Source organism: Salmo salar, chromosome 15, assembly GCF_965601325.2.
Source record: "Salmo salar chromosome 15, fSalSal1, whole genome shotgun sequence".
NCBI lineage: Eukaryota > Metazoa > Chordata > Actinopteri > Salmoniformes > Salmonidae > Salmo > Salmo salar.
Window position 1 is genome coordinate 77,988,642 of NC_138305.1, and position 27,753 is coordinate 78,016,394.

The 27,753-nt window shown below is 42.6% G+C and overlaps 1 protein-coding gene and 1 long non-coding RNA gene across 2 annotated transcripts; one reads left to right on the forward strand and one right to left on the reverse strand.

The window, feature by feature from the left end:
* Positions 1–1,167: 1,167 nt before the first annotated feature.
* LOC106572160 (uncharacterized) lies at positions 1,168–4,123 on the reverse strand. Its single transcript, XR_001321066.3, has 2 exons — positions 3,953–4,123; positions 1,168–2,683 (listed from the first exon to the last, which is right to left on the reverse strand). It is a non-coding gene; the product is annotated as an uncharacterized LOC106572160 (long non-coding RNA).
* Positions 4,124–4,309: 186 nt separating this feature from the next.
* On the forward strand, positions 4,310–26,967 carry LOC106572158 (beta-citrylglutamate synthase B). Its single transcript, XM_014146065.3, has 5 exons — positions 4,310–5,233; positions 14,343–14,573; positions 19,408–19,494; positions 22,966–23,169; positions 24,714–26,967. Exons 1-5 carry the CDS (start codon positions 5,071–5,073, stop codon positions 25,223–25,225), a joined length of 1,197 nt encoding a protein of 398 aa, XP_014001540.1. The 5' UTR covers positions 4,310–5,070; the 3' UTR covers positions 25,226–26,967.
* The last annotated feature ends 786 nt before the right edge of the window (positions 26,968–27,753 follow it).

A 27,753-nucleotide genomic window follows, 5' to 3' on the forward strand; every position in this document is an offset into this window, starting at 1 on the left:
AAAGCATTTCCTTAATAGAGTTAAGTAGTTTAACTGCACAAATGCATTGATTGCACAAATCAGTTGACTGCATGTGTGGGTATGGATGTGGTTACGCAGACCTGCAAGCCACTGCACCCCCTCATGATGAGTTCAGATTTTTTTGTGGCTCCCATCCCCATCAAAGTTGCCCATCCCTGGTTTAGGTAGTCTCATGTATCACTCTTCCCTACCTTGAAAGTCATTCTGAATGTGGGTGGCAGGTGATTAAAAGTTCCAATTGTTGGATATCCTCACTCTATATGCAGGCTACATCAGGTGTGACTTAGCCTGTATTGTTATAAAGAGTTTAAATGTTATGATAACATATTCACTTAGGCACTCACTTGATGGAGGCTACAGGATTGAAAGCCACTGAATGCAACAACCAAGTCTCTGTCACTAACAAACACAGTCATGGGTGGTACAGTAACTCTACAATTCACTCGAAATGCACACAGGGAAATATACAAATAAGGCTTTACACCCTTCACAGAGGGCCCTAGAAAAAACCTTCAGAAGATAGAGGGTTCTAGGAAGAACCTTTCATGGAGGGGTCTATGAAGAATCCTTCATAGAGGGTTCTAGGTCTAGGTAGAATCCTCTGCAAAAGGTTCTACCTAGCACCAAAAAGGGCTCCCCTATGGGGACAAACTGAAGCACCTTTTGTTCTAAGAGTGCAGATTTTATACTGAATGTTATGAATTATTCTCATTTCTGTTGATAGTGATTGAAGCCAGACTGGAGGTACAAGGGCCAAGGACACACTGATTATTCACTGTTATATTGCATTGATGACATTCTGTGAACACTGTGTGACTCTGTAGCAGCTGACAGTCACTGCCTTTTTGTTTTGACTTCCTACTCCAGCCTACTCAAGCCTCTCGGGCAAAACATGTACTGCTGTCTGATTAAGACATAAAGGGCATGTCTCCAAGAATAGAATACAACTTTGTTTTCCATGTGTTACAGCGAACAATAGAAATGTGTCTTCTGCTCCGTTCTCATCTCAGAATGATTTTAGATGTATATAGTTACAACAAAAAAAATCTCTTTAAAGCTATAGACTGGGATCTGGGAATCTGTATAATGGTATTTTAAATTCTCTGTATATACCTACTGACATACACCATAAGCCCACAGGTCATATCTCAACCTCATACACATAACACATTTAATTAAATAAAAATAAAGAAATGGAGGGAGGGAGGGAAAAATCATTGAAAGTCAATTGAAGTTCTTGAACGAAACACACCGTGGCATTGTTTGAACAGGAAACAAATACAAATGGCGGAAGACTAGGGAAAAAACATGTGTTTATCTATATTATACCTTAACGCAGAGCTTTCCACGATTCTAGATTGTTTTTAGCCAAAAGTGTTTAATTTTGAGTAGACTTTGTTGCCAGGTACAGGTGTAGGGCCTAGCCCTCCTTCATTTAAACCGCAATGTCTTTACATATGTTTCATAACAGCCACCTTTAGGGCCACTGGTTTACAGTCATTCAAATACAGTTAGAAATTGACCCCAACCCTAGTGGGTACAGAATAACGTTCAGACAAGGCTGCCTTTGTTGTACAATACAGTATTATGTCAGTAGATGGCGCTCTAGACTAATAATTATTATTTCTGTATAAGACATTTTTACAGACTCTTTTCCAAGACCTGTTTAGTCACTATTAGTTCATCACCCATTTCACCAAAATAATTAAGATAGTAAGATATGACATCTGGTGGAACCCGCCCATGATAGTCTTCTATGAATCACAAAAGAAAAACAGTCAAATCTAAATCAAATCAACAACAAAAATGTATATAACTGAATTGTTACAACAACACATATTGGGGTTTCTCACAAAAGAAACAAAAATGATTTAGTTCATATGTAGCTTATAAATCTTTAACACTTAATCTTTAACTCATTGGTTCAAATAGTGTGGTTTTGATGCAATGTAATCCATTATTGCTGTTATTATACAGTGACATATTAGCTCACTATTTGACATGCACCAAAATGATCATTCCACAATTTGTATGACTTAAAACTATTAATCAATTATTATAAACTTCATGTTGACTAAAACTGTTTATTGACTAGTCTAGGATAAAACCATAACAATCCCCTTAGGGTAACCCTAGGGATAAAGTAACATCTAACATTGATTGCAGCCATGAGCTTTACGGCTTTATGAAGCACAATTAAAGGGGCATGACCTTTCATTTCATGTCTTACAATCAAATTCACTTCAAAAGGCACACACACTTTTAAAAAGTGTCTTGTGTATCTTACAACATTTACAACAAAAGTCTAATCAGGGCATCTCAGTGATTCACAGTTGTTAGTCTATTTTGCAGAACTTGAATGTAACAAATATCATCATTCCATTCAGCAGCGTCTTGCTGTGCTCACATTGAAGGATGAATGCGTTCCTCCTCGGAAGTCTGATTGGTCAGTGGAGCTGGCCAGGCTGTTTTGTCCATGATGGATGTGATTCAGCTGGAAGAGGGTAGTGCTATTGAACAAAGGCGAGAAAGATGTGTTTGTCTGTCTTGTGATTGGTTTTGGTACAACTGACCTGGCTTGGTTCTTACATTGGTCTATTCATTCTGCAGTTCCACTTGTGTGCCTGTCCAGTCCAGAACTTCATCATCCATTTTCAGAATTCTAGAAGAAACAAATCTCACATTGTAAGATACCCAGAAATGCCCTAAAAGTAACATTTAGACATATCCTAAAGTACTTCAAAATGGGAGGGGTCAGGAGTGCTAGGGGTGTCATATTGGTTGTGAACAATCAATAGTGTTGTCCTTATAAAGTCTGAATATGGCTATTGTCTGAAAAACAATACATATCCAAATTCATTGAACACGGCCTGCAATAGCTCTCCACTCCATTCCTTTCTCGGAAATAGCTCATTGCGAAGGCATAATTTCGCCCGTGATGATCACATGTGTTTTGAATCCGTGATGCACAGCAGCCAGTCACACACAAACCTATACGACCAGTCGATTGATAGACCATTTGTATTCTGTAAAATAAAGCTCATAACAGAGCATTTCAGATCTGTTTGTTTTTAAGCGTCGACAATAGCCTACAAAAAATAGTATCGTTGAAATTGTTAGAAAAAGCCTACAAACTAACGACTCTGACGTCCTCTACCAGCAAAACTATGCGAGATCTTGTTTCTTGAAATCATATAGACTATTGACGTCCTCTACCAGTAAAACTATGCGAGATCTTGTTTCTTGAAATCATATACACTATTGCTTTTGCGAGGATAAATAAGCTTCGGACCGTTACAGCAAAGATTACTGGTAACTAACCCAAGATATTTAATCAGGGTCGTTTCTAATGAGAGCAAACGAAGGCAAGCAAGCATAGTGGGGAGAACAAGCAAGGAGGTGGAGAGAGTTAAGCACGAGCTAGCGAGATCCTATTGGCGTAATTTAGCATGTAATTGCATATTTTCGTTAGGTAACGCCTTCTCCGTGAAGCAAAGGCGTTCTCTCGATTCGCCCTTGAAATCCTTCTAAACAACATTTCTTGAAACTTTGGCAAAAGGTCGAGTCTACAAACCTTAGTGCAATCTGTTCGTAACAGAATATAGTTTTGGGAACCGAAAATTCTACTGAGATCAAATGTTTAATCGATGAGAAAATTAGTTTCCCGCCACTGGACTTCCTTTCATCACCATATTTGGTGGTGAGTGGATGCTCTAAACGGATGCTTCAGATGTATACATCCTGTGAGACATCTGGCTTCTTTCTTTTTTTGTTTATAAACTGTCGGCCAGAACTAAAGTCTCGCATAATTGGTCAAATGCTAGTCTGTCCGGCAGAGATTTGCTGTCGATCAACGTTTCGATTAGGCTACAGCTAGCTAAGAAAAACAGTTTGACCATCCGATTGTTGAAGCTATGTTATAATTCCTTACGTTTCAGCATCACAACATGGAGACAGAGGCGTTAGTATTCACCAAACCTCCCAGCACCCGGTCTGAACCGGTTCGGGTGATGCGCAAACTCGTGATTCTGAGTCCCCCCCTCTGTGCTGTAGCTTGTATGACATGCACTAAATCACAGCATTAGCGCGCCCACGTTGGCCACACCCCTGTGTTAATTCACGCATTGTCATTGGCTCACTTGTCTTGCGAGCCTCCACAGCGTCAGCATCCTGATTGGACAATAAAACCGATTGCACTCGTTCTCGTCCGGTGCCTCGGATTTCACTTTAGAACCAATAAAATTGTATAAAATACGCAAACTCCGCCCATAGAGCTTAAACGAAAGCACATACTTCAGTGACCGTTGGTTTATAAACTGCGATTGGTCGATATTATGGCATAAACTCGATTATCATTGGCCATATATTGTCCGGGAACGAGGAAAATTGAGTCGTAAACGAGGCGCGTGCTTGAAAGAAAACGCAGGACTGAAAACAAGCGTGCACCTTTTCAGCACCGATCCTCGTGGATAGCGGTACAGGGCCATTCCACCAATTAATCAGACCAGACAAGCGTGGGGATACGAGCAGCATTGGTTTCTTCGATAATCATAGAGCTACCACAATTGTGTTATTCAGCCAAGCGGCTGCGGTGTTCACTGGATAGTAGCTGTTGAGTTCCATGAGCGGTGGATTCGAAGCAAAACGGCACAAGCTTTGTTTGCCCTAAGGGCTGCAAGAGCAAGGAGTCATAGCTAATACTGCTACCAGTATTGTTTTTAGAAGGGAATAATCTGTGGTGCTCATTGTGATTCAGCGGGTTCTTGGATCGAAAGGGACCAGGAATAACGGCCTGCAAATGAAGGGAAGCAAGTGGAAATCGAGTAATTAATCGACCATTAAAAGAACAGCCTTAATCGTGGTGTTTGATTTTTTTAGCCACATTGCTTGTTCGTGTAGCTGCACTCTATTGTGTGAGCATCTTTGTATTATTCGCGTCAATCTCTGACTAGGATCCCGCGCTCTCGTTCGCCCGCCCGCCACCCTCTCGGCCACAGCGGTGTGTATTCGGTACTATTTTCAATCGGCACGACACAGTTTGATATAAATATGTGTTCTCGGGTTTGGTTTGTGACCGACCGGCGTATCCACCAGGAGTATCCGCAAGTCCAAATCCTTCGGGCTCTGAAACAGCGATGCGCCGAGGAGGATGTTGAATTCCGCTCTCTTCTCATGGACCAAATCGTGCTCACCATCAGCGAGGGACAATTAGGCAAGTATCACTAGATTTGAAGTGGCACATCTACCACCGTACTAATAGTCATGTCATTTTTCAACTGTTTTGAATTTGGGTTTAATCGTGTATTCTTGTTGTCTATGGTGGGGTGTATTTCAGTGTAGTATTATAGCACTAGCGAGCCTAGCAATAGCAGGTATTGTTCCGCATCGAAACACACACACACACAACTTGCTAGCGCGAGCTGCTGGCTAGCTAGCTAACTCTGTGACGTGACCGCCTAAACCTAGGTAAAATGTGTTTACATTGGATTTGTGGCTTTCTTTCGTCAATAGCTATTGAACCAAGCATGCAATGACTATTAGAATGGTATATTATGAACCAGGGAAGGATGGAAAACAATATTACATTTTTTGAATAATAATAAAAAGTAAGTTTCAGATTTAAATCTTCAATAGCTCTTAAACAAAGCGTACCATGACTATGAAAAGTATATATTCTGTATCAGGGGAGGATGGAGAACAATCCACACATTTTATTTTGGGGGAATATCTTGATTCAGAATATATGGTTGTCATAGTGATAGTACACTTAGTTTAAGAGCTATTGAAAGATTGCAATCGTATAATAAAATGTGTGGATTGTTGTTTAAGAGCTACTTAAGATTTAAATCTGAAACCTTACCCATGTTTTATACAAAATAAAATGTTTTGATGGTTCTCCATCCTCCCATGATTCAGAATATACTACCTTTTTCATAGTCATGACATGCTTGGTTCAATAGCTATTGACGAGTGAACCGAATATTCACTATCAAAACCGAATATCCAATACAACTTCACTTGGGTATAGCACCAACCCAGTTTCCAGACACCCTCGAATAGTCAGACAGAGATTCTCCATGATGCCAAGGCAAAAAAATTGCTAAATCGAATAGCTACTTTATTATATGCCTATGTGGAAAATATTGTCTACATTATGGAAACGTATAATAACTAGCTAGCTAACGTTATGCTGGATAGCTTTTGTGAACAAGTCACGTTTTATTGGTCACATACACATATTTAGCAGATGTTATTGCGCTACACCCGCATCGTAATACAAAGAGAGTGGCTAGCTAGTAGCTAACGTTAGTAGGTTATGGGGTATTCTTGATGGGCCAGCACAGCTATGCTAGCTAACATTAATTCAATAGAAGTATCTAATGACGTTAAGCAATAGAAGAAGATGTAATGCAATTTTCATTGATTTGACTTGTAATTAGCTAAGTGAAGTGTGTAGTGGGTTTAGCTATCTAGCTATATTGATTCACTTTTAGCTGTCTTCTCTTTTTTTTAAACTTGAGTCAACACGAGTACAACAATTGCAAATACATAGGAGATATTGGATTTCTCACGAGGCACTTGCATGCAGGGACAACAGACACAGGCATCAGAACACAGACTTTAGCACTGATGGCTGGTGGGACAAGTCCAACAATAGCTACTATAAGTTTATCACTAAACTGTTTATCACATTTTAATATCCTTGGTTGCTTGATTTGAAGAACGTGAGGACCCTTGTGTGGAATTTGGTAGTCAGGCATGAGCTTGTGTAATAGGGGGTGCATTTAGCTCAATGAGGTGGCAGGCTGTCTTATAGCACATCTTACATGATGGCATTGACTGAAGGGAGGGGGCAAGCTGACTCAGACCAGGAGGTGGGGATGGAGCTGTCTCTTTGACATGTGGCAGTGAGATTGGGAACGGCTTCCGAATCCAGTAGCTTCCTCACGTGGGATGAAGCACGTACGATCTAGAAACCAGTGTACATTCTCCTCATCCTTCACGTAGGCTACATGTTGAATCTGTTACTCTACAGCAGTTGGGGGGGAAAATGTATCTTACGAAATGACTTGCCTTACAAAATGGTGGTAAAGTCAAAGCCAGTCAGACACCCACTTTAACAATGGCCTCTTGGTAGATAGCCTAGTCTTCAATGCTGAATAATCTGTGACACACCCAGGAGGAAGAGAGGGTAGGACTATTGGCTAAAGCCATAACTGGAGCACTGCTGTGTGTTATGTGGCCTGCCTTCTTTTTTCTCACAGGGAGTCATACATGCTCGTGACATGACGGGCCTTACAATGCATTGTAACCACATCATAATGCATTAGGCCAATACCTGCAGTGCTATCTAATAAACAGTATGAAATGACAGCAGGCTTGAAGTGGTTCAGCATGTATCAGCCCTGTATTGTGTAAATAACTTTTGTAGCAACAGACCACAGAGCAAAGTCCATTGTCATAGCCTGTTCCATACAAAAGTGTTTAATGGATGCTCCATGTCCTCTGAACAGGCTATGTGCTCACTAGCTTGTCTGGAATACCAAAGATGGACCTTCACGTAAGAGGCCAAACCCAGTGATCAGCCAAAGGAATCTCACATCCCATGATTCAGAGATATAGAGTTGTGCAAGAGGTTAAACAGGTTACGAATCGACGCCGGATTCTTTGGCCTTCCACGTAGAGGCGACACACACACTTTTCACCGCGAGATGACAAATATAGCACGTCCATAATATTATCGAAGGCAACAGGACACAGGAACTCTCGAGCCATGGCCAATTGAGCACATTGTGATTTTCCACCACCGCCAGTAATATGATGCGAGGCGCATCAGTAATAGACCAAGGGCTCAGTTCCCTGTCTTTCCTTAATCATAATCTTGGCACCGGAACACTGAGGAAAGACTCCCCATTGACGAACCATGCTGATCCATCAGTTTCAAGTTTTATTGTCACATGCACAGGATACCGCAGGTGTAAATCAGTACAGTGAAATGCTTACTTGCGAGCTCTTTCCAACAATGCAGAATAAAAGTAATAATATAGTTAAGAAAAAAAGAAATACAAGAGAAGAAAAAATAAACACAAGAATGTAAGTTATAAACAGGTCAGTGCCAGTACTATTATTACAGTGTGCAGGGATAATGGAGTTATTCAGGTAGGTATATACAGTGGGGTCTATAATTGCTGGCACCCTTGATAAATACTGAGCTATGTTGGTTGTTAAAAAAGGAAGGGGAAATTGTATTTTGTACTAATAGAATTAATAGAATTGGTCGGAGAAAGATATTTTGTTTAACAAGTAATACAAAAAAATCTCAAAAGATGGGGGGCAAGATTACGCATTTTCATAATGACACTGAGCCTTTTTCTAAAATGTTTTATGATATTGGAGAACACATTGGGAGGGATCTTAGACCATTCCTCCATACAGAATCTTTCCAGATCTGTGAAATCCTTCACCTGCCCTCTTCAATTCTTCACAGGTTTTCAATGGGGTTCATGTCTTGAGACTGAAAAGGCCATTGCAAAATGTTGATTTTGTGGTCAATTAACCATTTCATTGTTGATTAGTGATTAGGGTTATTGTCTTGCTGGAAGATAAACTTGGGGCCAAGTGTCAGACTCCTGGCAGAGGCTACCAGGTTTTTGGCTAAATGTCCTGGCTCAGATGCCACTGACCTTAACAAGGGCCCCAGGACCAGTGGGAGCAAAATAGGCCATAACATCAACGATGTTGACTATAGCACCGGTTCCGATCCAAGTGCCAATGCCTCCAGGCGGAGCTATGGTCAGATGACGTGAAAATAGAGCGCTTTGGCCGTGCACACCAGTGGTGGGTTTGAAGCATATGCAGAAAAGTACCTCATACCTACGGTAAAATATTGTGATGCATCATCGATGTTATGGAGCTATTTAGCTTCCACTGGGCCTGTGGCCCTTGTTAAAGAATAACTATCATGGGATTTTTTTTAGGGATAAACACATGTTTTCGGCATAGTTATAGTTAATCGCGTCAATTCTGCTTTTCATTTTGACAGTTAGTTGCAAAAGTGATATATTTTGGGCTTTAAGTTGTAAATCTAGCTCGTTTTGCCCCTGGCGGTTTGACACTACAATTTAAAAAGTGACGTAGAGGCACCTTGAGAAAGTTCTTCTAGTCTATGTCATCTCAAGGGAGGGATTCGGTATGATATACACTCCCTTCTAGATCTGCTGGGTGGTACCACCACAAGGCTTACTATTAAAACAGGTGACAGCTCGCTTTACTTGGCAATGGTCTTGGTAAGTGGAGTGTGCCAATAATATATACTAAACACAACATGTAAAGTGTTTTGGCCCATGTTTCATGAGCTCAAATAAAATATCCCCGAAATGTTCAATACACAGAAAGGTTATTTCTCTCAAATGTTCTGCACACATTTGTTTACATCCCTGTTAGTGAGCATTTCTCCTTTGCCAGAATAATCCATCCACATGACAGGTGTGGCATATCAAGAAGCTGATTAAACAACATAATCATTACACAGGTGCACCTCTGTGACATTGTGCACCTCTGTGACATTGTGCACCTCTGTGACATTGTGCACCTCTGTGAGGCACTATGATGGTCTGCTTGAAACATGTTGGTATTACCGACTCAGACAGGGAGAGGTTGACAATTTGGCGTGCTGACTGCAGGAATGTCCACCAGAGCTGTTGCCAGATAATTGAATGTTTATTCCTCTACCAAAGCCACCTCCAACGTCGTTTTAGAGAATTTGGCAGTGCGTCCTGTGTTGGCGTGCTCCACATCCGTCTTCTTCACCTGTGGGATCGTCTGAGACCAGCCACCCGGACAGTACTTTTGTGGGGGGAAACTCATTCCTATGCCCTCTCAGGCCCCCATGGCTGCACTCCTGCACAGTCATGTGAAATCCATAGATAAGGGCCTAATTCATTTATTTCAATTGACTGATTTCTTTGTATGAACTGTAACTCAGTAAAATCGGTGACATTAAATAGATGACAATAAATAGATGACAATGGTGGTCATGTCAACTTGTTGTATTTTATCCCAACTGCTATGATTGGTGGTGCAGTCCGTTAAGACAGTTCAATGGTGGTGAGTTCTAAACCCAGATGGGCAGATATGCAGTACCAGTCAAAAGTTTGGACACACCTACTCATTCAAGGGTTTATCTACATTGTAGAATAATAGACATCAAAAATATGAAATAACACATATAGAATCATGTAGTAACCAATAGTGCTAAAGAAATCAAAATATTTTATATTTGACATTCTTCAAAGTTGCCACCCTTTGCCTTGATGACAGCTTTGCACACTCTTGGCATTCTCAACCAGTTCCACCTGGAATGCTTTTTCAACAGTCTCGAAGGAGTTATAACATATGCTGAGCACTTGTTGGCTGCTTTTCCTTTACTCTGCAGTCCAACTCATCCCAAACCATCTCATTTGGGTTGAAGTTGGGTGATTGTGGAGGCCAGGTCATCTGATGCAGCACTCCATCACTCTACTTGGTCAAATATCCCTTACACAGCCTGGAGGTGTGTTGGGTCATTGTCCTGTTGAAAAACCAATGACAGTCCCACTAAGCCTAAACCAGATGGGATGGTATATCGCTGTGGTAGCCATGCTGGTTAAGTGTGCCTTGAATTCTAAATAAATCACTGACGGTGTCACCAGCAAAGCACCATCACACCTCCTCCTCCATACTACTCTGCGTCTCACAAAGACACAGCGGTTGGAACCAAAAATCTCAAATTTGGACTCATCAGACCAAAAGACAGATTTCCATTGGTCTAATGTTCATTGCTTGTGTTTCTTGGCCCAAGCAAGTCTCTTCTTCTTATTGGTGTCCTTTAGTTGGGGTTTCTTTGCAGCAATTCGACCATGAAGCCTGATTCACGCAGTCTCCTCTGAACAGTTGATGTTGAGATGTGTCTGTTACTTGAACTCCGTGAAGCATTTGTTTGGGCTGCAATTTCTGAGGCTGGTAACTCTAATGAACTTATCCTCTGCAGCAGAGGTAACTCTGGGTCTCATGGCATTCCTATGTCGGTCCTCATGAGAGCTAGTTTCATCACAGCGCTTGATGGTTTTTCGACTGCACTTGAAGAAACGTTAAAAGTTCTTTAAATTTTGACCTTCATGTTTTAAAATAAGGATGGACTGTCGTTTCTCTTTGCTTATTTGAGCTGTTCTTGCCCTAATATGGACTTGGTCTTTTACCAAATAGGGCTATCTTCTGTATACCACCCCTACCTTGTCTCAACACAACTGATTGGCTCAAACGCATTAAGAAGGAAAGAAATTCAATAAATTCACTTTTTAAGACGTTACACCTGTTGCTTGTGCAAAACTGTCATCAAGGCAAAGGGTGGCTACTTTGAAGAATGTCAAATATAAAATATATTTTGATTTGTTTAACACTTTGTTGGTTACTACATGATTCCATATGTGTTATTTCATAGTTTGGCGTCTTCACTATTAGTCTACAATGTAGAAAATTTGTCAAAATAAAGAAAAACCCTTAAATAAGTAGGTGTGCCCAAACTTTTGACTGGTACTGTATGTATTTTTTTCTTCTTCAAATATTTAATTTACAATTTTCATCCTGCGCCCACACACTTCTAATTTTTAAAAGTGAAAGCATACCTGTAAGAGGGGTCACGCTGGTAGTACAGTAGATGTAGGTTTTATATAGTACCCAAGACCGATCTGTGAGTTAAGTTGACCATTGGAAAAAGAACCACGGTGGAAAGCAGTCTCACAACAACTAATTTGCAAATTTGAGTGGGTCCAAGGTGTCTTGGATGACGAAGTTTATGTGTGCCGTGACCAGCCTTTCAAAAGCACTTCATGATTAAAGATGTGAGCGCTACAGGCCGGTAGTCATTGTGGCAGTTTTCCTTCTTTTTTGAGAACAGGATTGGTGGTAGTCCGGTTGAAACATGTGTGGATTACAGACTGGACAAGGAGCGGTTGAAAATGCCTGTGAAGACGCCTGCCAGCTGGTCTGCACATTTTGTGATGACGCGCCCTAGAACTCTGTCTGGCCCCGCGGCCTTACGTGTGTTAACCCGTTTAAAAGACTTAGGCCTACTCACGTCGGCTTCAGAGAGAGTGAGATCACTCAGCCCTCCGGAACAGCAGGGGATATATATATATATACTGAACAAAACTATAAACACAACATGTAAAGTGTTGGTCCCATGTTTCTTGAGCTGAAGTAAAAGATCAGACATTTTCCATACGCACAAAAAGCTTATATCTCTCAAATTTTGTGCACACATTTGTTTACCTCCCTTTTGGTGAGCATTTCTCCTTTGCCAAGATTATCCATCCACCTGACGGGTGTGGCATATCAAGAAGCTGGTGCACCTTGTGCTGGGCACAATAAAAGGCCACTCTAAAATGTGCAGTTTTGTCACACAACACAATGCCACAGATGTCTCAAGTTTTGAGGGAGCATACAGTTGGCATGCTGACTGCAGGAATGTCCACCAGAGCTGTTGCCAGAGAATTTAATGTTCATTTCTCTACCATAAACCACCTCCAACATTGTTTTAGAGAAATCCATTTACATTGACTGATTTCCTTATATGATCTGTTGTTCTGACAAGAGGACTGGAAGGTTATATGAACGTTTTCTGAACGTTCACATGGTACTATAAGTGCACCCACTCACCCCAAATGAATGAACGGATTCATTGAGGTTTTCAATGTGCTCTGTGTAGTTCCCTTGGAAACTGAGACAAGTGATGTGGACACTGTCTTGGCCGGTGTCCTTTAATACTTGTAGCATGGCTCGCTCAACGGCTGCACAATCAAAAGTGTGATTGGGGAGAAAAGGGTGTGTATGAATTATCCCTCGATTTGAATACTGAGAGTGAGGGGAGGGCTGACGGACTGCTATTCCCAAACAAACGCTTTCCACTTCTGAGTCATCCCCCGCCACACACTCACACACTTTTTCCCCACCGCCCCTGCAGTTCTTTATGCATACATATCCAGCCTTTTTCCATTTTTTTATTCTCTGACCATCGTTTGAATCAAAAATGACCTATGTCCTTCCCTTTTTCTGTGCGCTCCTTTTTAGCATCAGGAGCCAGTATTTGAGAAGCCCGTCACCTATCCTTTGTTTGTGTGCCTCAGTCACTGCGACCTCTGTCGATCCAGCGTTGACGCTGTCGCTTTGGTGAGTGGAGATCTTAAGATGGCTGAAAAGCAGGTCACGGTGGATTGAAGAGTGCTGCGTCAGTGACAAGCCTCTCTCCTTCCCCCGCTCCACCTCGCGTACCATCATCACCCCATCTGCCTCTCCTTATTGTTCTTTCTTCCCGAATTAAAATGGCTGGTAGTAGGCCAAAATGGACTGTTAGTTGCCAGTTCAAATCTCACAGTGAGTAACCTCGTGCACAACAAAACGTTCAAACACACAAACATATGTGTATTTATATTGACAATCTACAGATAGGCTATATACATAGCTATCTCTTGTATACTTTCTCAAACGTGGTGCAAGATCATTCAGAGAATTGGTGCTGGTGGTACATCTTGTGTGCATGATCGTAGAAATCTCTTATGTGTATTTAGGTTCAATCTCCCCTATTTGTGCTGATACCTACCTATATTGGCAGCACGCAATGAACTGTAAGCTGTATTAAGTACACAGCTGGGGATCGGTGCTCCTCCAGGGGTGACGAATCTTGGCCCTGAGGCCAGAGAAGTTGGCAGTGCCACGGGGGAGCATGAGGATGTGGGCAGGGTGTGATGTGAGTGAGCGATGCAGGCAGGACCCAGTCCAAATGAAGCACTTACACCACTAGGTTACAGTACCCTACCTGGACCCACGCCTCTGCTACTCACAGCCAGCTCAGAACTCGCACGTCCAGAGCAGCTCCATAATGACGAGCTGCGTACACAAACACAGTAGTAACCGATCGCAGCTAGACTATGCCCTACGTTTTTGGTGCAGTGGGAACAGATGTATGGGCGTGGCCTGAATGTTCCAAATGGGCACTAGCTACTCCTAGGTTGTCTGGGCTTCTGTTGTGTGATACATACAAAGCCAAGCCACTGTCGCCACCTGAGTTGCTCAGAAAAATGTTGATATCAGTTAAATGTGTTGTTTCCTTTGGCGTTCATGAGTGAAAGTGTAGCCTGCATTTCCGTATCTGTAGAAGATTGCGAAACCTGTCTATGTCATCAATCAATAATTGCCAAAGCTCTCTATATGAAGCTATGTGACATTGGGAATATTTTAAGATAGAGGCCTCTCTTTTCTCTCTCCCTCCCTTCTTTCATCCCCAGGTCTGCGGGTGGAGCAGGAGGTGGTGACGTCCTACCCTCAGGTGGCGGTGGTGCGGGTGCCCACCCCCTGGGTGCAGTCGGACAGCGACATCACGGTTCTGCGCCACCTGGAGAAGATGGGCTGCAGGCTGGTCAACCGGCCCCAGGCTATCCTCAACTGCGTCAACAAGTTCTGGACCTTCCAGGAGCTGGCCGGCCACGGGGTCCCCCTCCCGGACACCTTCTCTTACGGTGAGCTCCAAAGCTTGGTCCATATTATTTCTCATTCCTGAGCTTAGAAAACCCATAATCCCTTGACTTTTCTTGTTGTGTTGATTACATCCTTGATTATAATGATTTGCTGAAATGTATTTCTGTAACTGAAATTGGATAACTACGCGGAACAAAAATATATAAACGCAACATGTAAAGTGTTGGTCACATGTTTCATGAGCTGAAATAAGAGATCCCAGAAATGTTCCATAGGCACAAAAAGCTTATTTCTCAAAAATGTTTCTCCTCGCCAAGATAATCCATCCACCTGACAGGTGTGGCATATAAAGAAGCTGATTAAACAGCAAGATCATTACACAGGTGCACCATGTGCGCTGGACAAAAAAAGGCACTAAAATGTACAGTTTTGTCACACAACACAATGCCACAGATGTCTCAAGTTTTGAGGGAGTGTGCAATTCGCATGCTGGCTGAAGGAATGTCCACCAGAGCTATTACCAGATAATTGAATGTTAATTTCTCTACCATAAGCCGCCTTGAACATTGTTTTAGCGAATTTGGCAGTACATTCAACCGGCCTCAGACTGCAGACTACGTGTATGGTGTTGTGTGGGCGAGTGGTTTGCTGATGTCAACATTGTGAACAGAGTGCCCCATGGTGGCGGTAATTGCATTTTATCAATGGCAATTTGAATGCACAGAGATACCGTGACGAGATCCTGAGGCCCATTGTCGTGCCATTCCTCCACCGCCATCACCTCATGTTTCAGCATGATAATGCACGGCCCCATGTCGCAAGGATAAACACAATTCCTGGAAGCTGAAAATGTCCCAGTTTTTCCATGGACTGCATATTCACCAGATACAGTGCATTCGGAAAGTATTCAGACCCCTTTACTTTTTCCATATTTTGTTAGGTTACAGTCTTATTCTAAAATGGATTAAAATGTTTTTTTCCCCTCATCAATCTATACACAACACCTCATAATGACAAAGCAAAAACAGGTTTTTCTAAATGTTTGCAACTGTATATATTTTTTTTACTGAAATATGACATTTACATAAGTATTCAGACCCTTTACTCAGTACTTTATTGAAGCACCTTTGGCAGTGATTTTAGCCTCAACTCTTCTTGGGTATGGCACTACAATATTGGCACACCTGTATTTGGGGAGTCTCTCCCATTCTTCTCTGCAGATCCACTCAAGCTCCGTCAGGTTGGATGGGGAGCGTCGCTGCATAGCTATTTTCAGGTCTATCCAGAGATGTTCAATCGGGTTCAAGTGCGGGCTTTGGCTGGGCCACTCAAGGACATTAAGACTTGTCTCGAAGCCACTCCTGCATTGTCTTGGCTGTGTGCTTAGGGTCGTTGTCCTGTTTGACGATGAACCTTCGCCCCAGTCTGAGGTCCTGAGCGCTCTGGAGCAGGTTTTCATCAAGGATCTCTCTGTACTTTCCCTCGATCCTGACTAGTCTCCCAGTCCCTGCCGCTGAAAAACATCCCCACAGCATGATGCTGCCACCACAATGCTTCACTGTAGGGATGGTGCCTGGTTTCCTCCAGAAGTGACACTTGGCATTCAGGCCAAAGAGTTCAGTCTTGGTTTCATCAGACCAGAGAATGTTGTTGCTTATGGTCTATAGAGTCCTTTAGGTGCCTTTTGGCAAACTCCAAACGGGCTGTCGTGCCTTTATCTGAGGAGTGGCTTCCGTCTGGCCACTCTACTATACATGCCTGATTGGTGGAGTGCTACAGAGATGGTTGTCCTTCTGGAAGGTTCTCCCATCGCCACAGTAGAACTCTGGAGCTCTGTCAGAGTGACCATCAGGTTCTTGGTCACCTCCCTGACCAAGGCCCTTCTCCCCCGATTGCTCAGTTTGGCCAGGCGGCCAGCTCTAGGAAGAGTCTTGGTGGTTCCAAACTTCTTCAATTTAAAAATGGAGGCCACTGTGTTCTTGGGACCTTCAATGCTGCAGAAATGTTTTGGTACCCATCCCCAGATCTGTGCCTCGACACAATCCTGTCTCAGAGCTCTACAGACAATTCCTTTGACCTCATGGCCAAATGGTGGTCACTCCAGATACTGACTGGTTTCCTGATCCACGCCCTACCTTTTTTTTAAAGGAATCTGTGACCAACAGATGCATATCTGTATTCCCAGTAATGTAAAATTCATAGAGTGGGGCCTAATGAATTTAGTTGAATTGATAGATCTCCTTTTATAAACTGTAACTCAGTAAAATCTTTGCAATTTGTTGTATGTTTTATATTTTTGTTCAGTATATTTAGTTATATACCTTTTAATTAGCTACTGCACCACTCTTCGCTGTTTCTGTCTATCAGTGCAGGGGCAGGTAATCAACAGGTACAGTATCTTTGTTCAAGTCAGTATACACTTAAGACAGCTTGTAAGGAGTCGACGCAAGGAATCTCGGACAGTTTGTCCAGGTTCAATTGTTTAATTACATTTTAGTCATTTAGCAGACACTCTTATCCAGAGCAACTTACAGTAGTGAATGCATACATTTCTTTTTTTTTTTTTTCTCCTTACTGGCCGCCCGTGGGAATTGAAACCACAACCCTGGCGTTGCAAACACCATGCTCTACCAACTGAGCCACAGGGAAGCACTCTCTCTAATTCATTGCGATGGAAGGGTTGCACTTCAAAATATTTTTTTTTACATAGCTTATATACTGTCACTTGATGCACTTCTTATTGGTCGGTACAGAACTACCCATACTTCAAATATGGCATTAACATGAGGTTAACAGAGAGCTGACTGACATGGTACTTAAAAATAAATGGTTCAAACTGGTCAACAACTCAACTTATCCCCTCCGGGAGAATGTGTCTTGCTCAGCAACCTTACTGCCCAGAATACGCAGAGCTCTCTACCAGATGAATTCCTCAGCGGAGTGGCCCTTTATAGCACAGACATCTGACCACAAGTGAAGGGTTAAAACACACACACACACACATTACTTGAGATCTTATATGGATATATATTGGACTATAATAACTAAGGATATACTGCTTCAAATCTCAATCTACAACATTATCACGAATCAAAAGTCCTTACTTACACTCTACCACCGATTGTACGTAAAGCGGAAGACTACTAAATCAAAGCATAGCTGCTCTCTTTGTTCTTGGAGTGAGGGCAGTGATAATGAATTGGGTGCATCCTTGTATCGGAGATTTGCCTTTTTTAAATTTTACTAGGCATGTCAGTTAATAAGAACAAATTCTTATTTACAATGACGGCCTACCAAGGAACAGTGGGTTAACTGCCTTGTTCAGGGGTAGAATGACATATTTTTACCTTGTCAGCTCAGGGATTCGATCCAGCAACCTTTCGGTTACTGGCCCAACGCTCTAACCACTAGGCTACCTGCCTTGCAGAGAATGATTCGCCAAGCATGCTTTTAAATGCACTTGAGCTGGTCTGAGTGTAGACGTAGTCTAGACGTAATCATGACAAACGGTTCCACAACCAGGATTAACATAAGTCACCCGATTAGTTGATCTTAAGAATCAAAACAGAAAGAGCATCTCACATCCAATCCCCTCCTCTATCATCATCCCTTTCTCCAAGACAAATAATCTGCGTCATTTTAGAGCATTTGTCACATTTTCCATGGAATGTCTTCCTTCTTTACGTTGGACAAAGCAGGATGTGTAAGAACACAGGCAGGCAACAGGGCCTGTACGTCCTAAGCCAAAACCACACACTCGCTGTGTTTTTGTTTTGTTGTAAGACTACATCATCATCATCATCATTTTGATATTTTTTTTTGCCACTGCAAAAATCGAATGCCGTGTGTTTTGGCAAGGGCAGCAGGGATAATCTTTCCCGAATAGCATTCGGAATAAAGAGGCCAGGCAGACCAGGCGGTGCAGGGAAGCTGGAGCACTTATGTAATGTGCCTCTCCACCCTCATGACTTTGAAAATAAAAGATCCCTCCCTCCTGCCCCACCCCTCCTCTGCCCCCCCCTCCCCCCCACTGCAGCAGCCAGTGACATGGTAGAACTGAGCTTTAAATTGTATGTGCTGCTCTCTCTCTGTGTCTCTCTTTTTCTGTCTCCCTCTCTCATTCCCACAGCAGTGTGGACGTGTGCTTTTTGAAAAAGGCATGTGCAGGGCAGCTCACATCTGGTTCTCTGTTAAAATGCCAGACCAGAGACCGAGAGCACAGAAAAAATCTAAATGATCCTGTGTTTCCTTCTCGCTCAAATTTCAGTGTTCAATATTCCAAACAGTTCGGTCCCAGACAGAGCAAACTGAAGCAGAGCTCTCTCTCTCCAGATGATGTTTAAATGTCAACAGAGTTCTTAATGGTCAATTGTATTATCAGATATAGTCACATGAAAAGTCAGAGACGATTAAACAGCCAAGTATTAACACAGAATGACATACCAATGGCAATAATTTCTTATCAGCCATGAGTCATCCGTAAGGCGCAATCCATTCTGAAGGACTCCCAGCATCCCTTGTTTGATGAATTTATCTTGCTTCCCTCAGAGGGCAGATACAGGCTCTCCAAGTTTAAAACGAATACGTCTGAAATACTGTTAGTTGTGTGCATATTGCTCTATTTATTGTTTTGGTGTATATTATTGTCATGTGTTCAATGTGTTTTTACTACATGCTGCAAAATCAATTGCCACCCTGGGATAATAAAGACTACACTACTCTACATCTTGCTTCACAAGTCACAACATGGATGCTATAGCAACAAACCCCATTCCGCACGGTCAAATGACTGAGGTACACAGAGGGTTAATAGAGAGGGTTTGATCATTGGACAAATTGTAACGTGTATGTGGGTCTGTCTTGTGTGTTTCGTAGGAGGACACGAGAACTTCCGCAAGATGATCGACGAGGCGGAACCACTGGGTTACCCCGTGGTGGTGAAGAACACTCGTGGTCACAGAGGTCAGTCTGACTGCGACCATCCCTCCCCTCTCTCATCGCTGTCTCTTTACAGCCCAGGCTTCTGGGTTTATGCAAACCTGTCTCTCTCTAATCCTCTTCCACCATTTATGGGCTTCTGAGTGGCGCAGTGGTCTAAGCCACTGCATTTCAGTGTAAGAGGTGTCGCTACATTACCTGGTTCGAATCCAGGCTGTATCACATCTGGCCGTGATTGGAATTTCCTTAGGGCGGCGCATAATTTGCCCAGTGTTGGCCGGGGTAAGCCGTCATTGTAAATAAGAATTTGTTCTTAGCTGACTTGCATAGTTAAATCAAGTTCAAATATGCATTGTGGCCAATGGCACCTTGGTCCACCTAATATAATTTGACAAAGGAGTGCTAATTGTTTGAGGAAAGCACCAAGTATGAATCTTTGACAGCTTATTTAAACCCATATTAATCATGGTCCCTTTCTTTTCATATTTTATAGAAGGATTGCCAGAGACCTTTTTTAGAACCCTACCATTTTGGGAAGAGATTGACCCCGGGCTATTCCACAGAGGCCTACCGGCCCATCAACCTATCTATTCATAGTCATTGACGCTTTAGTTGGTCTCCTAGTTGGTCGTCCATTGTCTCTATGGATAATAGACTTTGGGTAGTGACAGGGCATAGACTATCAAGACAAGGCATTGTTAAGGAAAGAGACCATTGGTGGATATCAGCCAATGAGCCATTTCTTGAGCATTTAACATGACTTAAGATCCAAATACCTAGCCAATAGCAATGCCAACGGGCAGTCGTTCCTTCTTTCCTCACATGTAAAGAAAGCTAAGTGGTCCTCTTTGTTGAGTGTGTAATCTGGTTGGCTGGTTGACACTGGTTTTTAGTGGGTGTGCCCCCTCTATCTCATTGGACAGCTGTCTTGCTCCTGTTCCATGGGGCCTTGCCATGTCCTGTTGTTTGATCTCAGCTATGAGGTGTCATGGCTACCATTTTGTCCTGTCTGCGTGGTGTAAGCAACGCAACCTATTCGAATATCTCTAGACACACCCCAACACACTCACATGCTCCTCTCACTGGTCTCCCTCCCTGGTCACTTAGTCAACGCTGACCTGTGTTGTGGTTAGAGGACATGCCACTGAGCATGAGGACAGAGTCTGCACTAATTAAAATGGGCCCTGGCATTTTTGCTAGCCAGTGCGAGAGTCATTCTGCTCTCCCCACCATGGCTTCTCAGTCAGTGTCCCGAGTGTCTTGAAAGATGACTACATTTAAATTGTTACATGGCCTTTCATGTGAGAGGTGTCAGCGTTCACAATATCACTGTCAGCTTCAGAAAAATACTGAAAGTACGCACAGTGTCTTCAGAAAGTATTCACACCCCTTGACTTTTTCCACATTTTGTTGTGTGACAGCCTGAATTTTAAAATTGATTAATTTGAGCTTTTGTGTCACTGGCCTACACACTATTCCTCAATGTCAAAGTGGAATTATGTTTTCACTACATTTTTACAAATTAATTAAAAATGAAAATCTGAAATGTCTTGAGTCAATAACTATTCAGCCCCATTGTTATGGGAAGCCTAAATAAGTTCAGGAGTAAAAATGTGCTTAACAAGTCACATAATAAATATGTACAACTGACTAGGTATCCCCGTTTCCCTTACAAGCCCTTAACCATCAATGCAGTTCGAGAAATAGAGTTAAGAAAATATTTACTAAATAAACATTTTTTAAATAAAAAATCTACAAGTAACACAAGAAAATGACATAACAATAACGAGGCTATATTCAGGGGGTACTGGTACCGAGTCAATGTGTGGTGGTACAGGTTAGTTGAGGTTATTTGTAAAGTGACTATGCATACATGTAGATAATAAACAGTGAATAGCAGCTGTGTAAAAACAATGTAAATAGTCCGGGTGGCCATTTGATTAATTGTTCAGCAGTCTTATTGATTGGGGGTAGAAGCTGTTAAGGAGCCTTTTGGTCCTAGACTTGGCGCTCCGGTACTGCTTGCCGTGCGGTAGCAGAGAGAACAGTCTATGACTTGGGTGACTGGAGTCTTTGACAATGTTTTGGGCCTTCCTCTGACACCACCTAGTATATAGGTCCTGGGTGGCAGGAAGTTTGGCCTCAGTGATGTACTGGGGAGATGCCGAGCAGTTGCCATACCAGGCAGTGATGCAACCTGTTAGGATGCTCTCGATGGTGCAGCTGTAGAACTTTTTGAGGATCTGGGGACCCATGCAAAATCTTTTCAGTCACCTGAGGGGGAAAATGTGTTGTTTAATAGTCTTTTAAAAATTATGTTAATAACTACCTCATCTCTGTACCCCACACATACAATTATCTGTAAGGTCCCTTATTCGAGCAGTGAATTTCAAACACCGATTCAATCACAAAGACCAAGGATGTTTTCCAATGCCTCTCAAAGAAGGGAACCTATTGGTAGCTGTCTGCTTAAAAAAATTAAGCCGACATTCAATATCCCTTTGAGCATGGTAAAGTTATTAATTACACTTTGGATGGTGTATCAATACACAGAGTCACTACAAAGATAGACATCCTTCCTAACTCAGTACCCGGAGTGTAAGGAAACCATTCAGGGGTTTCACCATGAGGCCAATGGTGGCTTTAAAACAGTGACATCATTTAATGGTTGGGATTGGAGAGAACTGAGGATGGATCAACAACATTGTAGTTACTCAACAATACTAACCTAATTGACAGAGTGAAAAGAAGGAAGCCTGTATAACAAAGCACTAAAGTAATATAGCAAATGTTGTGCAATCCAGGTGACAATTCCGAAAGACTCACAACTGTAATCGTTGCCCAAGTTGATTCTAACATGTATTGACTCAGGGTTTCAATACTTATCTAATCAACATATATTAGTGTTTTATTTAGGGCTCCCGAGTGGCGCAGTGGTCTAAGGCACTGCATCTCAGTGCTAGAGGGGTCACTACAGACCCTGGTTTGATTCCAGGCTGTATAACAACCGGCCGTGATTGGGAGTCCCATTGGGCGGCGCGCAATTGGCCCAGCGTCGTTAGGGTTTGGCCGGGTTATCCCGTCACTGTAAGTAAGATTTTTTTTCTTACCTGACTTGCCTAGTTAAATAAAGGTAACATTTTCCATATATTTTTTTTACGGAGTATTTTGTGTAGATTGTTGACAAAAAAATGACATTTAAATCCATTTTAATCCCACTTTGTAACACAACAGAATGTGGAAAAGGTCAAGGGGTGCGAATACTTTCTGAAGGCACTGTGTGCAGAGTATTACATGGTCAGGAGGGCAAAGGTCAGATGAATGAATGATGACTTTTGTGACTGAAAACCCCTGTTCAGGCCATGAATTATCAATAGCCTAATGTTTCTTTTCCTTTTTAAAGCATCTTTGTGATTCTTGAGATGTAATGAAAAGTTCTAAATTTCTCCCTACCCTCCACTCCTCAACAACCCCCCCCCCCCCCCTCTCTCACAGGAAAGGCAGTGTTCCTGGCCAGGGACAAGCACCACCTGGCTGACCTGAGCCACCTGATTCGCCACGACGCTCCCTACCTCTTCCAGGAGTACGTGAAAGAGTCGCACGGTCGCGACGTCCGGGTGGTGCTGGTGGGCGGCCGTGTCATCGGCTCCATGCTGCGCTGCTCCACCGACGGACGCATGCAGAGCAACTGCTCCCTGGGTGAGTGACGCTGGACAGAGGAGAGAAGGATATTATTCTTGGACAATGGAAGTTAGTTTTTTATGCTTCTTTATTACAACCGACACGTTTCGGCATGTAGCCTTCATCAGGGTTTTACAGACAGAAAATAAATTAGGTTTAAGTGATGCTGTTTATGTGATGCTGTCACCACAGTGTCTATAGACTGGTTATCGCTAGAGAAAACCAAGGTCAGAGTCAAATCTGTTTTTTTATGGAGTTCTAATCTCTCGTGGACAGATTCTCGTGGACAGATAAAACGGCAATAATCTGTCAAGGCTCACATAGAATTATGTGATTACGAGCAGGAGTGTTGATTATTTGGATGAATCAGGATTGGGCGAAGGCGGTGCTTAAACTGGTGCAGAGATTTTTAAGCCTGTGTGTGTTTGATAAACAGTTTCTGCTAGAATCCACAGCCACAAAGTCAAAATAGTCTGTATTGTAAAAATGCATGACTACAAAACACAGGCGAAGGGAGGGGTTTGGCCAAGAGATTCTGTTTGCGAGGGAGGAGATTTCGCCTCCTTCCTTTGCACTAAGGTAATCACAGTTAACGGCATTCCCCCCCAGAAGTAAAACAGAAAATTAGAAACTTTCTCAACAGAATTTGACTTCTGAGTAACCGAGATTAATGGAGTTCCATAAAACAAATGTTGCTTTATGTTATTTTCAATGAATGAGAATTTCTTTAGTTGGCTAAGAAACATATTTTTTTACCCTGAACGTGCTATTTCCATTAGTTTTGTTTATTTTGTGGTTCACAAGAGGATTCCAATGGATTTTGCAGAGTCATAGTTTGTCTATGTTAGGAAATCACACCATATCATAGGGGACAGTAAGAGGAGCAGTGCACTTGAATTTGACCACAGAAGGACAATATAGTTAGTTGTCTTGAACGTGACTTTGTTGTTGATGACAGACATGATTATGCTTGTCATAACATCTGCAGTTTTAGGCTAGCCGACACACTCATGTCTTGTGACATTTTGGGGTCATCGGTCATCAATTGTTCCACAGTTATATGACAAGTGTCACATGATGTTATAATAAGATTTGGTTTTGTCTTATGCAAGCATAGATTCTCAGTTGCTCTGGCTGGGTCATATAGTATATGATGTATGTGTTTGTCCATCCTATTTCTATCTATTTCACTAAAATAAATACTAATAATTCCACAAGACATAGTTGGTCACTGTTTTCTCTGTCCTTCCATGATTGTTTTTTATTTTACTAGGTAAATCAGTTAAGAACAAATTCTTATTTTCAATGACGGCCTAGGAACAGTGGGTTAACTGCCTTGTTCAGGGGCAGAATGACATATTTGTACCTCGGGGATTCAATCTTGCAACCTTTCAGTTACTAGTCCAACGCTCTAACCACTAGGCTACGCTGCCGCTTCCTCGCTATAGAGGCCTCAGAGAATGTGAATAATGTCCATGTATGGCACACAGTGAACAGTCTACAGTCCACAGATAGCGGTGACTGACGTCCCTATCCTTCCATTGTCCCCTTCTTTCCCGCAGGCGGCGTGGGGATGATGTGCCCGCTGAGCGAGCAGGGCAAGCAGCTGGCGGTGCAGGTGTCCAACATCCTGGGCATGGACGTGTGCGGCATCGACCTGCTGCAGCTCAACGACGGCTCGTTCGTGGTGTGCGAGGCCAACGCCAACGTGGGCTTCATCGCCTTCGACCAGGCGTGCGGCATGGACGTGGCGGGCATCGTGGCCGACCATGCCCTCTCGCTGCTGCCCAGCCGCCTCACGCGCAAGATGTCGCTGCTCTCGGTGGTGTCCAGCGCCAGCGAGACGAGCAGTGAGCCCGAGGTGTGCCCGGCAGTCAGCAGCGTGCTGCCCGAGGCTGTGTGCAACATGAGCGTGGGCTCTACATCTAGCGAGAGCGACCCCGAGCTGGCCGATACCACCCCGCAGCCCCCGAGCCGCCAAGCTGGCCCCAGCCCGGTGCTACCCAACCTCCCCGACCCGGCCTACAACTTCAACACCCTCCTCGCCAACGAGATCAAATTATTGACTGAGTGAGCTGGACACAGCCAAGGCACGCACGCACGCACACTCACACACACTCAAAGACACACATACACATACACACACACACACACACACACACACACACACCACACACACACACACACACACACACACACACACACACACACACTTACAAACACACACCTGAACATTTGGCGGTGGACATTCCTGTTGCAGATCACAAACACAAACTCCTATACACGTTACACAGGCAGGATGTTACATGCAAAAGCATGAGCTGAACAAACAAAAATGTAATGAAAAATGCCATGACCACATAAACTGACATGACGAACAGATGTAGACGCACGCGCCTTCTCATACTAACTCCCCCCCATAAACACATAGAGATCTAAGGCTGCTCCCCTGACTCTTCTCTTCTCCCCCACTGCAAACAACCCAGTTAGTTTACAACTGCAGTTGGTGGCAGAAGTGGGATCCAGAAGGTTAGCTGATTTACAGAATCTTTTTGTTTTCAATTGCTTTGTGAGGGTGAGGTGAGCAAGAGTTTTTTTTGTTGGGAGAACCCTAAAGAGCGTTACATACACCAGCACATAGTCATGGAAATCTGTCCATCCTATTGAGCGAGCACACACTACAAAACTGTATATTGGAGAATGAGATTGATGCGTGGTCGTCGTTGTAGATCAACCACTGAGGACGTAGCCAGGCTTGATTTACTGTTGGTGAAATGAATTGTTTTGCATGGGATTTTCACCATGACTGGGAGAGGTACACACAGAGGACTAGACAGACTGCCCACCAGCTCCATGTAGCAGAGGACAGACAGGTTACACTGTCACAGGGACTATTAAGTGCAGATTGGGGCCAATTCCATTTTCTACCTCAGTTAATTCTGGAAATGGGATGATTGAAAATCATCAAATACAAATCGTCATCACATTTCATTTGCATTAAATTCATGAATTGTCTGGAATCAAAATGGAACTTACCCCCCCCCCCCCCCCCAACACTGACGAGGAACTCCTAAACACTGGATCTATGGTCTGACTTCCCTTCCCCTAATTCTTAATTGAAGATGTCAGAACATCTTAGATCTCATTCGAATAACAAAACTGACCTAGGACCATTGCTTAGGGGCACCTTGTATAGTAACAACACTACACTATTTCCTCTCAAGAGAATGCATCTAGAAACACATAAGCGTAGGTCAAGCACAATTGACCCAAAATCGAGCCTACAGTCACTCTGTTTTCAATTGCATGTTTTTAGGGGCTTGTTTTTATTTGCTTTTTTTTAAAGCTTTTTACAGGAACAATAGTCAAACGGAAACTCTCTCTTATGAGACACGGTTTATTTTTCTTCATTTTATAGTTCTCGGGAAGAAAGTTGGATCCGTCTAGGAACAGTGAGTTACAGTGCGGAAGCTGTCACTACACCTACAAGAATAATATACCTCAAAACAGAACTTCTCACTGCCATAGAATAAACTACTTTGAGTCATACATATCTGCCAGCATCCTTGTGGTTTCAAGTGAGCCTTGACTTTACAAGCTTTGATCCCTCCATAGGACGTAAATATAGTCAAGTCAATTTTTTGTAAATAATAATTTTAGAAGCGTTCATGCTTACTAGTATCGGGCTGATATGAAAATCCTAGGGGCTGAAATAACTGTAAACTTTCTAAACTTAAACATTTTGGTAAGCTATTGTGTACAACAGATTGGTTTGTACAGAACATGCAATGTCAAAAATAAAGTTTTAACAAAGAACATGCGTGCTAACATTTCTGTGGATTTGGCTAAATGCGGTTTATCAGCCTAATGTTTTGGCTGATGACAAATTACTGTTTATTCTTCTCAAGTGAGCTAAACTTCATAAACTTGTTGTACAAATAAAATGCAAAACAATACTATCTTTTTTTACAGTGTGTTTGATAGAATGTTACCGTTTCATTCCTCAAAAGGAAAACTTCTCCAGGGATATCTGTGGCCTAGAGCTTCTCTCTTGAGCTGTTGGTTAATTGCGGTAAATCTTCTACCACTCAGCCTTAAAAAAAGACCTATCCACTACGTATCAACTCTGGGGCATCTGCCATCAACCAAAAAGCATTCGCAGCAATCATCCAAAGCACAAGCCACCCTACTTTGTGCCACTTAGTGACTAGCCATTATTGTTGAGGCCCATAACTCATATGTAGAAGGCTTCTATGTCAAACAGTTGACTCTCAAACATAACTCAGGGAAGCAGCCTTGATCTCATCCCCACTCCTAAGGCATGTGACATATCCATCCTAGCTACAGATCTGCCTAAAATGTGTATTGATGACAAACAAAAAAATAAATGTTAAACTATTAAAAAATGTGGTGTACCATGAAGGTTAACGTGCACTTTTTTTCCTTGCTTGTTTTATGATGTTCAGTGTTTTTTCCGCTAATTTATGGTATTTTTTAAGGAAAAGAGTGGTTTGTGTGCACTAATCTTGTCTCAAATAAAGTGAGGCCGCTGTGAAGCTTGATTTTTGTGGGGGCGATTTACTAACGGTCTGGAATCTAACA